The following is a 21813-nucleotide window of genomic DNA, read 5'->3' on the forward strand; positions in this document are numbered from 1 at the left end:
CTCGAGTTGTGCTGTATTAATATGTACTGTATTCTTTCCTTCCCACAGATGCTTCCCGTGCAGACAAGAAGGAGAGCCGCTGTCCGACACCGGGCTGTGACGGCACGGGTCATGTGACTGGCTTGTACCCCCACCATCGAAGCCTGTCGGGCTGTCCGCACAAAGACAGAGTGCCACCAGAAAGTAAGCCATCTGGTCTCACACCAGCACCGGCACTATCTACCCAATCTGTGGCCTTCACCTTCCATGTCACTCTGCATGCCTCCCTGTGATCACTGCTGAGTCTGACTCGCTCTGTGTCTTTGTGTGTTTGCGGGACTGTTTGATAGCGAAGGCCTCCAGCGGCACTTCTCTTGTGACCTTTTGCATGCAGTCATAGTTTTGTTCGCTGATCGCCTGCTTAGTGTGCCGTGGTGATGAGGTATAAAATGAGGACTTGATCTGTGAAATGCAGAGGTCGGTGAATGTTTTTGCATGAGACTCATTGGCCCACTTTCGAGACACTGATCACGTCTACTCGTGTGGTCAGATTCATTGTTTGTCACAGCATGTACGACTGAAAGATTAATAGTCATGCCTGTTGGTTTCATTACCTCTGCCAAGTTTATGAGCAGTATGTTTGCATAAACGAATAACTATAGAATTCATTTGCATGAAAATCATAGCAGATCTCAGATAGCAGATCATGGAGTTCTTCTTTCTGTTCATAAAGCGCGATGCTGAGTTTAGAAGATATAACTTCTGCATTGTGTGTTTGGTTCATAGGTTTGTTCAGAACGGTTACACAACAGTAAGGACCTATTGAATTTTAGTGGTGATACAGTCTGCTTGCATTGGAGGCAATGAACCACTCGATCCACCAAATTGAGCCGTGGTGAAAAAAAGCTTGCTGTGAGTTGGAGTTGGCACCCACACTGTAATTCATGTTGCTGGCACATACAGACAGTACAGAGAGGTCCGGAGGTACAGTCAATATTTATTCATTTTCCAATCACACATTTAGGATTGTCGCCCTGGGTGGAGGTTTTTATTTGTTTATGATGTGCATTACAGCTAGACTTTAGTGACACATATTCATCCATAGCTCAAATTTGTTGGGATATATTTCACATTTTTTTAATAGAAAATTTAACACATGACTTAACTGTAGTACATTGTTGATTATTCTCTATTAAGATATGAGCCTAGGAGGAAGTAACCTACCGCAATGGTCTACAATTAACTGGCTGCTCTTGTTTATTTATTGGTTCACATCAAGTCAAAACATTTCATTCAGAGCACAGACCTTGATAACACTTAGCCCTTCCTCAGCCATCCATGTCTCAAAACCTATTGTTTGATTTATATTATTTGCTCAATTACGATGCATTGAATAGAAAGGATTGTACCGTATCTCCAATTGCATTTCTAGTGAAGTGGCAATAAACATTAGAATGAATCGTGAGATTTCACCCTGGCTATTTAGCCTTGCTTACCTCGTGCAAACATCTCAATAAAAGACAGTTTATGTGTTTTATTAATGGACTCAGTGAAAATCAAGATATCATCCGCATGACAGAGAGTGCAATCAAAATAAAAGAGGGTTTTAATAATGGCAAAGAAATTAGTTACCATGACAAAAAGGCTTGTAAAGACCAGCGGTGCCACAGATGACACTTGTTCTGTGGAGCGCAGCGTCTATAATTGGCACAAAGGTGCTCACAAAAAAAAAAAAAACACACACACACAATTTAAAGCACTTGACCTTAACACTGATCAAGAGCCTCCAAAGGTACTACGGTCTTTGGGATTGGAATTGTCTTGTGGTGATTGGGCCTCCTTTTGTAAGTTTATAGTACAAGCAAAATTCACTGTCTATTTATTATGTGGGGCTATAGTACACATTTGAATGTGATACAGAACAAGAGCATAGTGATGTCCGGTTTTGATTCACATTGCCAGAGAGTTGATTTAAAAATATAATTGTTTTATCAACATTTTTTAATAATAACTGTTGAACAATTTTCAAATGAAATCAACACCTAATGTAATGTAATGTAATGCATTCTGTATATCTATTTTCTATTGCTTAAAGCTTATCCTGTTCAATGTTGCGGAGAGCTGGAACTATAGATCTATCCCAGCTGACCTCAGCCAAAAGGCGGACTAGACGCCAGTCGATTACAGGGGACACATAAAGACAGACAACCATTCACACCATCACTGAGTGGGAATTGAACCCATGCTACCTGCACAGGAGTCAGGCTGGTAAACTACATTCCCATCAGTGACTGAAATGTAAAGTAAAACACTAAAACATGGGTCTTTTTTTTTTCTTTTTTTTATCACAAGCGTGATAGTTAGCTTGCCAGTCGGAAGCAAGCTCCCTGGCGGCTAGCTTAAGAAAGGTTTAGTACTGCGGGAGACAGAGTCCTATCTAGCCAATGGGAATGCGAACAATGCAGGAAGTACCAACAGTGCTTAAGAACCAACACTTGGCACTGAAACACATTAACACACACTGGACAAAAGTAATTGGACAAAAATACTTCACGATGCGTATATTAATTCTCACATTTGTCTGCTTGCCTTATCATTGCCATCCTTTCTTGAATCCATTTTTTGGGGGGGTATTCTGTGACCACTTGTTACTTTTAAGATGGTATTTAATTACGACCCATATTTAGGATTTATGAAAATAAATTACAGATACATTTATGTCCATTATCTCCAAAATAAAAGTGAATGTAAGCTATGTATAAATTAGAAGGTAGTGGTAGTGTTTTAATCATGTTTTTTTCAAATTATTGGCAAAAACATCAAATCAGTGTGTAATGAAGCTTCGTGAAATGAATATTTGCGATAGGCTGTATCACAGTCTTATCATACACAAATAAATCACATCAATTACAAAGGGATCGCACTATCAGTCTCACTCTGTGATGTGATGTCGCAAATGTGTGAGGTGGTCACGGACAGACCGATCTCACGATAAACGTTGTCGTATTGTCGAGTGTCGCTGGTATTGGTTTTGCATCACATGATGTAGTTGGCGGGGTTAAATATGTATTCATGATGCTGGCAAGAGTTACGAAGAGCTGTGCGCACATCACAAGCTAGTAAATTTCGTCATTTTATTTTAGAGGCTGACATGCTGCTGCACTGTTCTTAGACTTAGTTTGTGGCTTGACTGTTTGTTGTGCGCGCGCGAGAACACGTACTGTATGTCTGTATGTATGTAATGTATGTACTTGTCACTTCATTGCAAGTTTAACAAATGCAGTATTACATTACTATTCAATTCAGAACAGTTTAGATCTGAATTGCAGTGCATCTCAGAATCAATTATTTCTCCCACTCATATTAATTTTACCGGAATGACAACGTGGCCAAATTATTACCTTTCTGACTGTGTCCGTCCAAACTGTATAGATCAGGTCTCGAATTGAATGTCATTACATTGTGAGAGTGTACCTAATGGTGTGGTTGATGAGTGTACGTGACCTTGACTTTGGTGCTCAAGGATTAGGTGTCCAACACATTCAGACAGTTCAGCCTTCTGACATTTTTAAAGGTGACCTGCATCGTCAGCCAATCACTAGCTTCCTGTCAATATGTGCTCAATAGTCACACACAAACAGACTTGCTTGACTAGTTTAAAGGTAAAGGTGACAACATGCCACACAAGCGACTACCTGGAGGGCAAACTCAGCGACAGGCCATTCTCTTTCACTGTACGTCCATTTGCTGTGCTGGATAGATGATGTTTTTTTAATGCAGTGGTGTCATTTAATTGGGAAATCACACAGTGGAGCCAGAAGGCTCCTTGGGAAATGTGAAAAATGACAATGAAATTATATCTGAAATTCATCAATTCCCTTCACCTTTGCTCATTTTAGCCTTCTTTTTCGCTCTACAATATTGTTAGAATCGATTGTTACTTTTTAATGTAACACAATGCTTCCATTTGCATCCTTGTATTCCTTCCCTTTTCCTTCCCATCTTGCAATTTGATTAAGACTATTTTGTGGTGTTTCAATTTCCTGTCTCTTTGCAGAGGGCAGGACAAATCTCGGATATGCATAATGTATTGGCTTGTGGCAAATTGAGGTGGCAGGCTTTTTCCAATTACCTGCACCGAACACCAATTAGTATGTAAGGGAAAGAGGATGATGAGGGGGTGAAAGTTTAAGGGGGTGATAATGATGAAGCCCATGCCGATGGGGTTTGGCCCTGCATGCCACGGTGTCGAGACGACCCTTCCGCGCGCCCCTGCTTGCAGTGTTCCGACAGCTCCTCTCAGACATCCATAGATCATTAATCTAATTGGCTGGTTGCCACGGGATGTGAGACAGTTATGGACTGTTTTAATGGTAAATGGTATTGAGGACCACGCTGTCTATGCTAACAACGTGCCCGTGATACCAAAGCGCAAATAACAGAGGGAAGGGATCTTCCATTGATTTCAAGACATGTGTTTTGCATGATTGTCTGCTGTTGGTTGAATCTGCTTTCGGCATGGCCCCGAATCCCCCCACTCCCCCTCCACTTCTGTGTCTTGCTGAACCTGAATGGCTCCTTTTTATTCATGACCGTGCCTATTGCATGAATATTAATTTGAACGGCTCGGATAAGTGGAAGCAATATGGTGGGAAACCTTGCCTGCCCTTTCAAACTAGCAGTCATTAAAATGAAGAAGAGGTCATTTGGGTTCACGCAGGCTCATTTCTTAATGATGTTTATAATGCCAAGCTCACACACTAATAGAACTCATGCGTGGTTTCGAGGGGCTCCTAACCTTCAGTGTTTCTCACTCCTGTCTCCTGTCGCTATGAAGTTGTGGCTATGTATGAGAACGTTCTTAAGTGTCCTACGCCTGGCTGCACTGGACGCGGCCATGTCAATAGCAACAGAAACTCCCACAGAAGGTAAGTGACAGCCTGCCCATAAGAAACAGGCTCGATCCATGTCTCTTTTTTTCTGTGGGATCTTATTTCAGTTCATATGGACATGAGATCTTGTTTTTACTTTGTCATCATTTCATTTTGTGTGTTGATTAAACTTGGCTTGATGGGGTTCGTTACCGCCATCTGGGATGTTGTGTTGTTTTCGTTGTCCGCTGGTTTCTTTCTTGAAATGTTTGTTTTTGTCTCGAACATTTTCTCTAATTTTGCATACATCCACCTGGACTATTATACAATGTGTCACTGTGTTCCCAGTAAAATATAGTGAGGACTCCACGTATTGATTAAAATTATTCAACAATATATCATTATCTTTGGAAGTCCATATTTGTTTACTTGTTTCTAATGCAGATTTGAACATTATTTGCTTGGGGTAAGCAGGGTCAGTGTCATAGATTGTAATCGAGGGACAGGTTAAGCCAGGTTGGACACAGACGTCCTATGCAAAATGCACAATACCTGGCAGGAAAACTCTAAATGTTAGACAGTATTCTCAAACACAGGATTAGGACAGCTCAAGTCTTTCCCCAAGGTGGATTAAAATCACATATGAATTGTTTATCAACGCACCTGCAGCATAACAACTGTTAACGGTGAGATATCAGATATTGGTCACATTTAAATGGGGGGGGAAAAAAACATTTTGTGCACAAAATCCAAATTAGGGCCTGAGAGAAAGACATTGCAGTGTACATCTAGCCTTAGATTCGTCACAATACAAGGTACAACTGAGCAGGACAGGGTAGGTAAGAAGCTGAGTGGCTAAACATGCAGTATATGAGTAACACGAGATGGATGGCAGGATATACTCTAAATGGTAACTGCAGAGGTGAAAAAACACAACAACAGGGAAGACTAATATTGAGAGAAAGAGCACACAGAAAACGTCTAGCTGACACTGTGAAAATCAGAAACACTCAAAAGAAATATCACAGCACGTTTCGTCCGAATCTTAGCCAGAATGGGCAACATTTTGAAATTTAACATGTGCATCTCGGCAGATGCGGTTGTCATTTGTTGTGCGTATATAGAATAGTATTTCATTTTCTTCTCTTGGATGCTGAAATTTTAACTGTTAAAATCCTAGAATTTGAAGCCGACTAATACCATAAAAGTCTTCCCTCTCAGAGGGCTTCAAGTTGTTCCGCTAGTTTACGATCCCATATTTCAAATGGGACTGATTACGTTGCATTGGCTCACGCACACTAAAGTGTAAATCATTCAACAGCCCCTGGTAGAAAAAAAAAATGGCATCTATCAGGTGCAAGTTTGGAGGGGGAAACAAAAATAGCCGTGCTGTCAGATGGGGTGAGGTTACAGTGAAAAAGGAGTCACCCACAGCAGATGCTCAGGGAGCTCAGGCATAACAGCAGCTATTAGCACCTTTCTGCCACTCAGCCGGGGTGACAGCAAAGGTGCAGACCTGGGAGGACCACAGTGCCCCCATACTGTGCTCGGTGACACGGCTCGGGCGCCAAATAGGCACGTGCATCCACACGAGCCATAAACTTTTGCTATTAAAGAAATGATCCACATTCTGCTCACAGACACACATTTGTGGGCATCGAGTGACAGGTGCTCACGAGTACGGCTCCATACTGGCTTCAGGCTGCTGTCAAAGTGCATTTTGCGAGGCATTACATTGGACAGACCGACACAGAGGAAAATGGAGGTTAAGGATCGGTGCATGAACCTTTGGCCAGTTACTTTCACTCTTGCACTCTATACCGTCCCATTTTAGGTCATAAATATTGAATGTGTTCCATATTTAAGATTGTCGGTCCCGACTCATTTCGGGCCATATAATCTGGACAAATCCACTCTTAACAAACCTCAAACCTAATGATAATCGTGTAGGATAATCTTATAAAACATAAGATAGTCTGGGGTTTGCTTGGGAAGGGGCAAAATCGGGACAAAGCAGCCCGATTGTCCTTATGTGTGTAACGGGCCTTAGTCGGTTATTGATTTATTTAAGGGATTGACAAGGGCTCTTACCTCCACACAAAAAAACGTTGCAAGTGTGCCCCAGTACTCAAACAAAACTATACAGGCATAGTTGTTTGAATTATGTGTGAACGATTAACATTTCCGGCATTAACACCATCAGACATCTTTAGGATGAAGATATTGTGAGCCCTGATCTTACAAATGTTCTTCTGGATAAATGTATAAAACTTACTTATAGTATAGTGTAGGGCTGCACATTTAATCAAATTTTAATCATGATTGCGATTTCGGCTGTCATGATCAAACGGCCCTGATCGTCTGCGATATTTTAACATTTAGAATACTGTTGCTTGTGAAAAGTGCTTCATTTGCAGCAGTGCCCGCAACATTGTCAAGCCAGTCACCAGGGAGCAAATGTATGGTTAAAGCTTCATTAAGGGCTGGCACCGTGCTCCGTGGCCAACTTCAGAGTAAAAGCTTCAAATGGGATTGCTGTCCAATGTAGTTATATATGGAGCTTTTATTTTGAAATTGGCTCCCTCAGGGCGGCACGATGGTTGACTTGTTAGAGCGTCTGCCTCACAGTTCTGAGGACTGGGGTTCAATCCCCGGCCCCGCCTTTGTGGAGTTTGCATGTTCTCCCCGTGCCTGTGCGGGTTTTCTCCGGGCACTCCGGTTTCCTCCCACATCCCAAAAACATGCATGGTAGGTTAATTGAAGACTTAGTTACCCGTAGGTGTGAACGTGGGTGCGAATGGATGTTTGTTTGTATGTGCCCTGCGATTGGCTGGCAACCAGTTCAGGGTGTACCCCGCCTCTTGCCCGATGATAGCTGGGATAGGCGCCAGCACCTGACCGCAGTAAAAAAAAAAAAAGAAAAAAAAAAAAACGCCAGAAATAAATAGACTTTAGAGCAGTTTTTGACTGTGCACGACTGACCGATCAAGCAGAACAACAATTGACAATTCACTGTATTGACGACACGGATTTTCAAATGAAAAGTCGATGCTTGCAGCCAATGTTATTGCCTTCCATGCATTAACTATATTTGCTTACATTAAGTTGCAATTCATGATTGCACTTTATAATACCACATTTATTCAGTTAGCCCTTGGTAAAGTAAAACTTGGGGGATACATTTATTTTTATTATTATCTGTCATTTATTCTTATTTAAAGGCTCATTTTGCACTGAAAACATACATATTGTTTGTTGAAAAGTAGTGCAATTAAAAATAAATATTTTTTCTTCAAATGAAGAAGAATTATGACTAATAATCATGTTACAATATTGATCAAAATAATCATGATTATTATTTTGTCCATAATCGTGCAGCCCTAGTATAGTGGTTTTATAGTGTATATCAAGGCAGCACGGTGAACGGTGGTTGATATTGATCCCTCGCAGTTCTGAAGCTTGGAGTTAGAATCACTGCCTTTCTGTGTAGAGTTGCATGTTCTCCCCATAATTGTGTGAGTTTTCTCCCACATTCCAAAAACATGCATGTCGGGTTAGTTGAAGAATCAAAATTGTCCATCGGTGTGAACGTGACTCTGATTGTTTGTTTATATGCCCTGAGATCGAGTGGCGACCAATACAGGGCGTACTCAGCCTCTCGTCCAAAGTCAGCTTGGATAGGCTCCAGCTCACCCGCGACCCTAATGAGGACAAGCGGTATGGAAAATGGATAGATCCATACTGCAAAATCTATGTGTGCAAATATTGTAAGCTTTTAACCAGAAACATAGAGGCTACTGTAATTAAATTAAATTAAATTAAATTAAATTAAATTAAATTAAATTAAATTAAATTAAATTAAATTAAATTAAATTAAATTAAATTAGGCAGCACGGTGACCGCCTGGTTAGCACATCTGCCTCACAGTTCAAATCCCGACCCCGCCTGTGTCGAGTTTGCATGTTGTCCCCGTGCCTGCGTCGGTTTTCTCCGGGCACTCCGGTTTCCTCCCACATCCTAAACACATGCGTGGTAGGTTGATTGAAGACTCTAAAATTGCCCTCAGGTGTGAATGTGTGCACGAATGGTTGCTTGTTTATATGTGCCCTGTGATTGGGTGGCGACCAGTTCATGGTGTACCCCGCCTCTCGCCCGAAGATAGCTGGGATAGGCTCCAGCACGCCCGCGACCCTAGTGAGGATAAAGTGGAACAGAAAATGGATGGATGGATACATTTTATTATTTCAGAGACTCTGAAGTAGACTTGAGAATTAGTTTGTCAAATAAGCACATTAACAATCATCATGTTTTGTAACATTGAGCTCAGAATTTCACCTTCCAAAATTGTGTTTAGGATTTTGTACTGCAGCAATGGTGACATTGTTTTTGTATTTCAGTCTGTCTGGATGCCCCATCGCTGCAGCCGAGAAGCTGGCCAAGGCCCAGGAAAAACACCAGAGCTGTGACGGCTCCAAGCCCAACCAGGCTTCTGATCGAGTCTTAAGGTAGGTTTTCACCTTCTCCTCGTCAGGTGGGCTTCAAACAACAGTAAGCTGTCTAAACATTTTGCAACTTCACAGTGGAAGATAAAAAGATCAAACTACCGCTTGTTCTGCCAATTGATGAATTCATATGAAATGTTTGATACATGTTCTGACTATGTTATTGAAGGAGCTCCATGTTATTAAATCATTTCTGTCATACTGAAATGTTTAGTTCCTTTCCACCTTGCATTTCTTAAAGATGTTCAGATTTGAAGTGCTTTTTGTTTTGTTCTATCCTTCAGCCAATACTTCCAAAAGACTGTTTGTTCATTTGTCTCCTTACTATTGAAGACCAATCTTTTTATTCCCTTAATGCAATCGCTCACATTTATCATAGTGTAGCACAGTTGTTTTTTTTGTTTTTCTTTGTATTCGAGACTTTTAAAGTAATACAAATACTCTGATGTTACAAGTAATTGCAATTTTCATATTTAGATATGACTGAACGTAAACATGATAAGAACTCACACTTTATCTCTTCCTTGTTATGGTTTGCGGCTACCGATATACTGTTTATGTACCACATTGAATGATAAAACCATACACAACAATCGCAAGTGTCATAAAAATAATTAAGGACACTCTATTTTTTACTGGCAGTGGAGAATGGGAACCTTACACATGCAATTGCAAAAGGGAAGGAATATCCTGTCTCAAACAGCCTGCCATTTACCAGCATCATCCTCCATATTTCAATCCTGGAGTCTTGCCAACAGTCTGCACGTTCCTTTGAGTCTGCCCACTTTAAGCCAAATTTCCTCCCCCCTCCCTTGGGCACTTCTCAGTGGCTCAGTCCAACTTCCACCCCCTCGTCATTTATTTTCCAGGCCTATGTGCTTTGTCAAACAACTGGACTATCCTCAATATGGTGACAAGAACAATGTTTCCACCAGCACGCCCCGATCCAACCTGGCCAAGGAGCTGGAGAAGTACTCCAAGACCAGCTTTGACTACAGCGCCTTTGAGGCCACCAACAACCACCAAGTGTACGGGAAACGGGCCATTGCACCCAAGGTTCACGGGCACAGGGATACCTCCCCTAAAGGATTTGACGGTAATCATTTATGGCAGATTTCACTTGCATCTCCTCTTTTGTCTTTAATTATGGTCACCATAACTGAGAAGGCCATTGACTTGTCATGTTGTAGCCATTTAAAATAACCAAATAATGCAGCTAAGCTGTAACATTCCTGAAGTAGACATCTAATTGTAATTTTTACTGAACAGCATACAGCCTCATTTGCATCAAGGATCAGGTTACAGTACAGTTCAGTCAGCATATTTTCAACATTTTGTAGTATTCATATATATATATATATATATATATATATATATTTTTTTTTTTTCTTTGTTTCTTTTTCTTTTAAGATTCCCACTATACAGCATGCTTGTTGTAGGTTGGAGCTAGACACTGCATTATGTTGCTTGGTCAACAGACAATGCTCGCAAATAAATAAGAGTGAATGAGAACAAAACAAAAATACACACATAATAAATTTAGTGCATCATGACAGAGACAGTGATCTATGCACCGCTATGACCGGGTCAATATGGCTTCAATACGTTTTCACAACAGATCAAGGGTCAAGTAAGAAGGGAAGCATGTTGCTTTATTCTTGTTTGTTTTTAGCATTATCATTATGAGTCCACAGATGACAGAAATGTCATCTTCTTGATTTGTTTTGACAGGTTGGCAAAGTTTTGAAACTTGCACTACTGATACATTCATGACTTCATTACAGTGTACTGTATATGGCCAACTTTATAGACAATTTCAGAATGCAGCTCAGATTTGCGTCGCGTTTATCTTCTTATAATTCATTACTGTGTTACATGCTATACTGTATCTCTGCTATGCTACTGTCAGCCCACCTATTGTACATACCTGGTAATAAAAAAAAAAAAAAAAAAAAAAAAAGTTGAAAGCCTGATTATGAGGTACACTGTATATCCGAACCGTTCCGTGGTGAATCGAACTAAACTGGATGGACATATATTATATTCAAGTGACTTTACATTTCTCCAATGCACTGTAGAGAAGTCTTCTCTTCAAAACAAAATCAAAAACATTTTGGAAATTCCTGGGACTTCACCAGAGAACAGAATTATCTTTATCAAAGCCAGAAGAAAGCCAAGAGATGCCCATAATGTGGTGGCCTTGTTGTGATCCAAGGCTACGTTACTATCGTCTTGTCTTTCTTCAGATATCACATTTGTCTGCTTGATGTGGGTGACAACCTGGCAAACCGGCTGTTTTTAATTTTGCACCATGAACAACCAATATCAGTTTCCTGGATCCTGGTTCTTTTGCATAAACTTATTTTAATTTTAATGGCATAAAAGTGGTTGAAACCCATGACTTTTTATATTATAGAAAATATTAATTGGTCAAAGAGTGTCCACGTGTTTTTGAAAAGACTCCTTTTTGTGTTGTTTCAATTATTTTTCAAACAGCAATATTTTTAAAAGCTAAGCAAAGCAAATTTATTTATATAGCGCATTTCATACACAAGGTTACTCAATGTGCTTTACATGATTAAAAGCATTTAAAACAAAGGGAAGAAACCGCTTATAAACATTTAAAACAAAGAAAAAAATACAATTAAAATAGTGTACATTGCAAGAAATATCATTTAAAAGTGGAAATGCTCTAAAATGCACGGGGAAAAAGAAGAGTTTTTAACCTGCAACCATGCACACTTGGGGATGACGTCACTTCTGTAGGCAACTTATTCCATTTGTGTGCAGCATAATAGCTAAATGCTGCTTCACCATGTTTGCTTTGGACTCTGTGCTCCACTATTTGACCTGAGTCTGTCGATCTCAGAGCCCTACTGGGTTTATATTTCATTAGCATTTCATTCATTTATTCAGGACCTAAAGTGTTTCGTGATTTATAGACCAGTAGTAGAACTTTAAAATCTATTCTAAAGCTGACTGGAAGCCAGTGTAAAGACATTAGAATTGGAGTAATATGCTCTGACCTCTTTGTTCTGGTCAGAACCTGAGCTGTAGCATTCTGAATGAGCTGCAGCTGTTTAATGCTCTTTTTAGGGAGTCCAGTCAGAAGACCATTACAATAGTCAAGTCTATTTGAGATAAAAGCTTGGATGAGCTTCTCCTGGTCTGCTTGACACATGCAAACATTCACTCTGGATATGTTCTTCAGATGGTAAAAGGCAATTTTGGTAATTGATTTGATATGACTGTTGAAGGTCAGGTCAAAATCTATCAGAACACCAAGATTTCGGACTTGGTCTTTGGTTTTTAAAGAGAGTGACTCCATGTATTTACAAACAGCAATCCTCTTTATTGCCAAAAACCATTATCTCTGTTTTGTTGTGGTTTAATTGACGAAGATTTTGGCTCATCCAGGTATTTATCTGTTTTAGACAGTGACACAACACCTAAAACAAAACCAAAAATGTTTTAAAAACATTTCCTGTCACGAGAGGCAAACATGTTTTGCAGTTTAATTTAATATTGTATGTATGCATTAATGATGCAGGGTCTTGTATGCATTAAGATACCATGCATCAGAAAATACACGATTACCTAAAATATATGGACCAGACCAGGGGCGTCATTAGGTTTGATCGCCTGGGGAGGCTTGGGGGGTGCTGATCACACCTTTGCCAAAATGAAGATAAGGGGTGTTTATGTAAGTTTTTCATTCCAAAATGGAATCGTCGATGGGGGGTGCTTGAAATTTTCCATCCGTGAAAAAGGGTGAACGGTACACTTCATCGCATATCGTGTGGCCGGTAGGTTTTGTCTGCTGGGGTGGGGCTTAAGGTTGGTTTTAGGGGGACACTAAACAAGACACTAAACCCCTAAAGTAAGCCTAGCGACGCCACTGGACGAAACAAACTTTTAAACAGTTGACTCTTCAAAGCTGGGCTAGTTTCCCAGGAATTCTAATTCTTCAGCATACCGATACATTTTGGATAATGAAATAGTTGTATGAGTTTGTTGTGGAATAATATGAAATAATTTGACTGCCTCAGCATCAGGAACATTGTCAACACCTTTAAGATGAACAAGAAAACCTCCCAATAGTTTATTTATTTATTTATTTTGTCGAATGAAAAAATAATCCTACAGGCGGAAACCAAAATATTTTAGAAAGTTTTCCCAGAATAATGGAAGAATAACTAACTTCCTATACTCTTGGATTTTAACTTCCTGGATGTATAATAGTCAGGTGTCCTCATGATGTATTTGAAAACATTGGTACATAAATTAGATTTTTGATTTGTCATTTCTGCAATGTCTCCTGCAGCCAAGCGCTACTGCAAGAACTCCAGCTCAGCCAGCAGCACCAGCAGCACCTACGCTCCCAGCAGTAGCAGCAGCAGCCTGAGCTGTGGAGGTGGAGGAGGGGGTGTCGGAGGAGGCGGAGGCAGCAGCGCCAGCAGCACCTGCAGCAAGAGCAGCTTCGACTACAGCCACGACATGGAGGCCGCACACATGGCCGCCACGGCCATCCTCAACCTGTCCACACGCTGTCGGGAGATGCCCCATGGAATGGGGGGAAAACCCCAGGATCTGTGCTCGCAGGTAGGAGACGAGAAGACATGACAGCAATAGGGCCTGTTGAAAAAAATGTCACAGCACACCACAAATAAAAGTGTCACAAAAAGTACAACTGCTAAAATAATGATGATCTCATCTTAATTTAGTCACAAATGTGTGAAATATGGGCCTGTTTTATATAACACAAAGGTGATATACCTACAGAAAGCCATGACTTATTCTGTTGTATGAATGAGTAGAGGTGGATACGCAGGTTTGTCATACCTTCTGCCATCTCATGGAATATCATTCAATATTAATAATTATATTCATTTAACATTTCTGTCGGTTCCTAGATTGATGAACAAAGATATACTATCCATCCATTTTCTGAGCCGCTTCTCCTCACGAGGGTCGCGGGCGTGCTGGAGCCTATCCCAGCTATCATCGGGCAGGAGGCGGGGTACACCCTGAACTGGTTGCCAGCCAATCGCAGGGCACATACAAACAAACAACCATTCGCACGCACAGTCACACCTACGGGCAATTTAGAGTCCAAAGATATACTAGTCCTTCTTAAATAATAATAACTTCCCACAGTACCCCCGATGCTCTCTCTCGGCACACTACTGTGCCACGGCACCCCAGATGAGAATCACTGACCTCGGGACAGAGAGCAAACACAATTCATTCCAGAATGCTGGTTGACTTCTGTTCATATTTTGAAACAATTTTACTACTACTAGTCAGATGTCTCGTGTGACATTAGGCACTTTGGGTTTTTGCATGATGCACATAATAATTAGGCAAAAGAGCCATTAATTTTGATTAAATATAAAATGCATCCAACTGTATTTTAACTCTTCCCTCGATGCCCCTGTGCAGAGTTGCCCATCAGAATCAGAATCAGAATCATCTTTATTTGCCAAGTATGTCCAAAAAACACACAAGGAATTTGTCTCCGGTAGTTGGAGCCGCTCTAGTACGACAACAGAGAGTCAATTGACAGAGAACACTTTTGAGACATAAAGAAAAAAACAGTCACTGAGCAATAAAGGGTTAATAGTTATCTGGTAATGCCAGTACATTTATTTTTTTTTTTTGACAATTGTGGAAAAGATGCAGAGTCCTCTAGCACTTAGAGCAGTTCGAATGACTAATATTGCGATAGTCCGGTGCAATGACCATTGTGCAAAGGGCGCTGAGACTTCAAGGAGTGTATGCAGTTTAAAGTGACGAGTAGCGCGATCATCTGGGACAATGTTGGTTGTGCATATGTTGCAGATACTCCTCAATCAGTGTGCAAATGGAGCAGATGCTACTCTGGCACGAGTGGCCAGTATTGGTCAACAACAGATATGCAAATAGTGCAGCGTGGCGAGACTACTACAGTGAGTGCACGAGTAATATAGAATTAGCCCCACAGAAATGTGACAATGAACTCAAGTCAAAAAAATTGCCAGCATGTTGTAATGGAATTGTAGGTTAGGTGTTTAAGAAGTTGATCGGAAGAGGGAAGAAGCTGTTGGAATGTCTGCTAGTTCTAGTTTGCCCCTTGCTAGGTCCTCAAAGTTGGACATTTCCCCTGATACGATCCTGCAGCCTCATGTGGCTACATCTAAATGAGGCTCCATCTTCTGTAGCAGTCACAGACATGTCCACCCATAGATTATCTCCACGCTTCTTTCATTAGACAAGTGCTGGTTGAGCAACCTGACAAAGATACGGAGACTTCCCTTGTATGCGCTAAATAGACAGACTCACAAAGCTCCACGGCTGCGTCTTACACTCGGAGTCAGCGGGGCAGTTTTTTTTTCCCTTCTGAGGATCAGATAGGAGCGGTACCAAGCGTCGTTTGACACGGCGTGAGCCCAGCGTGTCATTTCTGAGAAGATAAGGTGACACTGTTTCGTATTATCTACACCGAGATGCTGAGCGGGAAAATGGTGGCAGGAGAAAGGGCGAGACGGAGAGAGCGAGAAAGAGAGCTAATGCTTGCTTAATGCTAATGTTGACAGCGCAGACTGTGATCGAATTGATAATAAAGAAAGGGAGCAATGGAAGTTCTTCTGTGGCCGGTTTCTAAATGTCACAGTGCAGAAGGGAAGGTGATATACAGTAGAACAGTATCAGTACAGTGAAAATAGGAGGGAAGTGGAAGAGAAGCCAAAAGCCACATACTTCCAAAGCAAAGGGAAAAGGAATACATTTGGCGGGAACAAATGCCCGAAGCAGTCAGGACTTCCTGTGGTCCTAAATCATTTCATTGTCTGTCCTACGTTTGGGTGAGACAGGCAGGCAGGATGCTCCCGGGGCAGGATGGGAAGACAGGAGACTTCACAGGGCTTTTTTTTTCTCCTCTACTCCTCATCCTCTTTCATCTCAGCACCTCAGGTCATGCCAAACACTTCTCCTCTCTTGACTATCAGTGCACTTTCACACTCACACACACACACTAATCTAGCCTCCTTCTTGTTTTAATCATCATTGTTTACAGCTCAGTCCTCCCGTTCAATTGACTTATACCTTGAATGAATCGCCTTCATTAAAATGGATGTACAGTATTTCAATTTCATGAGAGAATTTATTTTACTGGTGTACGTCTAGGGAAACGTTGATTTTCGTTGTTGTTGTTTTTTTGCAACCTTTTTTTTTTTTTTTTTTTTTTTTTGCAAATTGCAACTGGCTTTTGCACGAAAAAGAGACGTCTACCAAAATATCGATGCTGCAAATAGGCCAGCTCCGACTGCACGGTTCTCTCACATCATTGTGAGCAAGAATAGGCTAAAGAGTTTATATTATTACAAAAATATATTTAATTCTATCACAACTTTGAAAATGCAGTGTGCAGTGCATGACTCATGTAACTGAGTTTGTAGGCGCTCGGGGCTAGTGTTAACCGTTGTTTTTGCAGTACTTTTAAAACTGCTGAGAAATATTTGTGACAGTTGGCCAACATGCACAAAGTTTTAAGCCCACAGCTTTAGAGAAGGTTTATTTCCTTAACAAGAACCGCTACACATTCCAACGAGATGAAATGACATCATTGGTCAGTCAGAAACAAGCAGTTATAAAATGTTGAACACACACACTCTCTTTGGTCTTTGACATGGTAGCGGAGGTCGAACTACACAACGGTTCAATGAAGAAGAGGCACATCCTCTCATGTTATCATTATGATATTATGAAGGGTTGAGTCATGCCATTGGATCGCTCGTACGCGATGCATTCACTGACAAGGAAGTAGAAAACCCACTTCATACTAATTCATCGCATTTGTTCCGTCAGAGGTTTCTAATGTTACGTGACATGTTCTGGCTCACAAACTCTGTTCTAAACATTCATCCCTAAGGTGTTTGACAAGGTTGAGGTCGGGTTTCTCAAGTTCTTCTGCACCAAACTCATCCAACCATGCCTCATTGGACTTTGGTTTGTTCTCTGAAGACTGTCATGTTAGAATATTCAAGGGCCCACCCCAAAATGTCCCCAAACAATTGGAAGCATAGAATTGTCTGAGTAAGATGAAGAGTTAAGATTCAGAGGACAAAAAAGGAGTTGAAAAATACTTTATTTCATTCAGGGGTGTGTCCCAAAACTTTTGGGACACTTACAATGCCCCCCCCCCCCAAGATGGGCATCAGCTCATCGTCTAATAACATAGCCAATTCTTGCTCAAATGATCTCAAATTTAACTAGATGTGTAAAAATGAAGTCGGCTTAATGTTAAACTTGAGTTTAATATAGTTCATTTTTTATTTGTTCTTTTTTCAGTGTGAAGAATGGCATTCACTACTAATGACAAGGCAAGTTGTTTGTTAGAATGTACTTGAACATAGTCAAACGAGTGTGTAGAAGGAGGAAATTCAATAAAAATAAACCAACTGCAAAGCAGATTTGGATATGGCACCAAAAATAAATAAAAAGGAAGGTTGTCTGTGCAAGGCAAAGGGATCTGAATGACCACCAGTATCACACAACTCTGCACACTACTTGCACTCTTGTTTGACTCTGTTTGAGTATATTCAGATATGCACCCCAAAAAAAAAAAAGCCTTTTTATTGCTAGTGAATGTCATTCTTCCCCCTGGAAAAAAGAACAAGTAAAACATTTTTCATGTTGTTCGACTGCAACATTATGTAATGTTTTTGGAACACCTTGTATTTTAAGTCCCAAATCTTCTTACCCAATGTAATAAAGCATCACAGAGGTTTTGGCTTGCAACACCAAGAGAACCCACCCCTTGGGACAATGTCAGATAGAGTCAGAATTATTACTTGTAAAAAGGGACAAAAGGAGAGTCATACAGATTCGGTAGGAAACAACTTTTAACATTAGGTACGACTGCAAAATCTAATGAGATGAAAGAGAGGAGATGTTGCTTTCTTTTTTGCCTTCACGAAGACAATGCTCACGCAGTTTTGAGCATGCAGCAACACAAGAGGGGCAAAATATTAGAAACGCATCTCATTTTGGCACAGTCCACTTCTACACTGCAAACTACAATTTCAGTTATAAACATGAATGGCTCGATGACAGTGTCAATCAGAACTCAGCATTTATATATTTTTAAAGACATTAATGCATCTTGTATTGTCACTTTTTAAATTGTACAGCTTTACCTAATGATGACAGTTTCCTACATATTTTTTTCTTTGTGCCAAAAAAAAAAAACCCACAACAACAATAAATCATTTCAATATGACTGCATCGAGAGAGAAGAACAAGCAGTAAAGAAAATATAGACTAGTGAGCAGTGGCCCACTTTGTGTTGGTGCACAGGATGGTTGTGTCTCTATTTTTGGGTTTGCAGCGGTCTAGTTCCAGGCATCGCTCCTCATCACAGCTCTCAAAGCCAACCCCTATCCCTCAGCCCCTCACCCCCTCCGCCACCCCCATCCCATGACGTCCACTCACATTAGAGTCACGCAGTTGTGCAAGCACACCCACTTGTGACTGTGCAGGACATCGGACACACTATACAGCAGGCTGGAAGGAAAGAGAGAGATACAGAGAAAAGAGATGCTCGCAGAGGGATGTGCTCGTCCTTGAGCATTGATGACCTCGTCCACTTTTGGCTCATTGCAAAGGGCATGCGTTTGTATTGTTACCCTACATGCTTTGTCACTCAGGAGAGAATTTGTGAAAAATCTGTGTCGTGTTGGAGATAACTGAATTTAAAAAAAGGCTATTATATTGTCAGCCTTCCCCTGTATTTCTCTTTAAATGTGGTTATTTTGTAGTACAGATGAGTACCGTATGTTTGACTGCTATTTAATCCTAAACTCTGACTCTTTTCTCTCTTTCTATTTTCCATCCTGATGTATCATTTTTCCTTTCAACCATGACCATTGGACTGAAAACCCAAACACACACACATACATAAACACACAAATGAATCACAAAAACCACCCTCACTTTACCCCCTCCAACCACCACCACATCCAGAGTCCCAGCCTGGATGTTGACGAAAACGGTACCTTGGACCTGAGTATGAGCAAGCGTCTGTGCAGTGGCGGAGGGGACTCCGTGCTCACCCCGCTAGAGCCCATGTCCCCCCAGAGGCAAGCTGCCCTTCTGGGTTCCCGCTGCTATGGGATGGGGGACGCTGCCGACTGTTGGGACCTCCCTGTAGACTACACCAAGATCAAACACATAGATGAGGACGACAAAGAGGTAAAAGAAGTAATACCATATATATATATATATATATATATATATATATGTGTGTGCGTGTGTGTCTGTGTGTGTGTGTGCGCCTGTGTATGCATTCACAGCGCTTCACTTTTTTCACTTTTTTCCCCCCCATTTTGTTATGTTACAGCCTCATTCCAAAATGCAATAACTTCATTTGCTTCCCTCAAAATTCTACACACAACAGCCCATAATGACGTGAAAAACAAGTTTATTTTGTTTATTTATTTATTTTTGCAAAATTATTAAAAAATAAAAAGCTAAGAAATCACATGTACGTAAGTATTTACAGCCTTTGCCACGAAGCTCAAAATTGAGCTCAGGTGCATCATGTTTCCACTGATCATCCTTGAGAGGTTCCTACGGCTTAATTGGAGTCCACCTGTGGTAAATTCACTTGATTGGACATGATTTGGAAAGGCACACACCTTTCTATATAAGGTCCAACTGGTGACAGTGCACCTCAGAAAACAAACCAAGGATGAAGTCAAACAAATCGTCTGTAGACCTCTGAGAAATTTGGGGAAGGGTACATAAAACTTTCTGCTGCTCCGAACCAACAGGGGCCTCATGTACAAAGACTTGCGTGGATTTCCTACTCAAACATGCCGTACGCTCAAATCCAGAAAACGTCGTACGCACAAAAATATCCAGGGACCTCATATACAAAAGGTGCGTACGCACAAAAACGTGGGGTCCAGATGTATCAAGAGGGACATGACCGTGGAAATGCGCGGTGCCGCACGCCAACTGCACGGCTGGCGTACGCACGTTTCTGCAGCTTTGGGTGCTTTGGCGACACTTAGAGGCGATGCTGGGAAACTGTTCTCATAAATCTGCACACCAGAGACACATGAATAATTAGCACTGATGAACAATTCATGCCCGGCAACATTGGATTTCAACGATGCAATTGAGGCAAGAACTCAGAATTCATTTGTTAACCAGTGTGTTTAATGAACCACTGATATTTGTGAGGAAACCTATTAATTGATCAACGCGATCATTTATGCCACTTATTACCCTCATAATCGCTTCGTGACTCCAGCACATGCACTGAAAAAAAGAGTCCTTTGAATTTACTTCATTTGAACATGTGCATCGGTTGCACATAATTAAAATGTGTTTAAATTGACATAATTTACCCCTCTTCTCCTAAAAAAAAAAAACATGATTTTTTTTTTGTCAGTGTGCGTGTCCTCTCCTGTGTATTAAAATAATAAATTGAGTAATCAAAAAGGAGTCAAAGTTTTTGATATCCTCTATCCTCTATGCTGATGTGCTTCTATTTGAATTCAAAAGATTTATTACAAATATCACACATAGAACATTTACATTTACGCATGAACCTTTATCTCACAGGACTGAGTGTAGGTGTATGAACACATTTGATATCAGTTCTTAAAAATACATGGTATTAACCTTGTGGGGTGATCATAGTCAGTCACATGTCCTCCCATCACCCCTGAGAGAGCAGCGTCACCCATGATCGCAGCGATTCTCTCCTCGAACGCCTTCCGCCTTTTTTTGTCCACACTTTGGCGGTGGGCAGCTGTCCTTAATGTCTGAGCACTTCTTTTTTAGTTCAGCGTGTGCGCACTATTCTGTCTTCACAGCATCGACAGTCGCACAGGTGCCGTCCCATTCGCTCCTCTTTCGTGTGTTGTTAACGCCGTAGGACAGCGTGCCAAAGAGGATTTTCTTGCGTGCCTCCACTTCATTGAGCAACTTCACATTCAGAAAAAAAAAATTTCTTCATTACCTTGCTCATTTTCCTTTTTTTTTCTGATCATGCAGACATTGGCATCTTAGGTGCAGGGCTCATTTAAATATGATTTGCATATTCGAATGTGGGCGTGGACAGGGAGGAGTCGGCTACTCCGACGTGCGCTCAATTCCACGTTGATTGGAATGTACGAAGGAAATGTGCTTGGATTCATGAGTACGCATAATTTCATACATCTGAATATTTTTGTGCGTATGACGTTTTCTGGATTTGAGCGTACGCCATGTTTTAGGAGGAAATCCACGCAAGTCTTTGTACATGAGGCCCCCGATGTCAGAGCTCCAGCGGTCCTCTGTGGAGAGAAGAGAACCTTCCAGAAGGACGACCATCTCTGTAGCACTCCACCAATCGGTGGAGTGCTACTCCCCATCCAACCTGATGGAGCTTGAGAGGTGCTGCAAAGAGGAATGGGCGACATTGCCCAAAT

At 41.1% G+C, this 21813-nt stretch overlaps 1 protein-coding gene across 8 annotated transcripts in view; it reads left to right on the forward strand.

The window, feature by feature from the left end:
• The window catches only part of myt1lb (myelin transcription factor 1-like, b), a 132589-nt gene that overhangs the window by 96369 nt on the left and 14407 nt on the right, over positions 1–21813 (forward strand). For all 8 annotated transcript variants that reach the window (XR_009769785.1, XM_061696004.1, XM_061696005.1 and 5 more), the window contains 6 exons: positions 49–183; positions 4817–4907; positions 9248–9355; positions 10288–10448; positions 13677–13954; positions 19355–19582. Coding sequence is in view for 7 of the 8 variants with exons in the window: in XM_061696004.1 (XP_061551988.1) it covers positions 49–183; positions 4817–4907; positions 9248–9355; positions 10288–10448; positions 13677–13954; positions 19355–19582 (1001 nt within the window). In the remaining variant the exon portion in view is untranslated. The remainder of the gene's footprint in view (positions 1–48; positions 184–4816; positions 4908–9247; positions 9356–10287; positions 10449–13676; positions 13955–19354; positions 19583–21813) is intronic.

Source organism: Phycodurus eques, chromosome 14 (genome assembly GCF_024500275.1).
Source record: "Phycodurus eques isolate BA_2022a chromosome 14, UOR_Pequ_1.1, whole genome shotgun sequence".
Taxonomy (NCBI): Eukaryota; Metazoa; Chordata; class Actinopteri; order Syngnathiformes; family Syngnathidae; genus Phycodurus; species Phycodurus eques.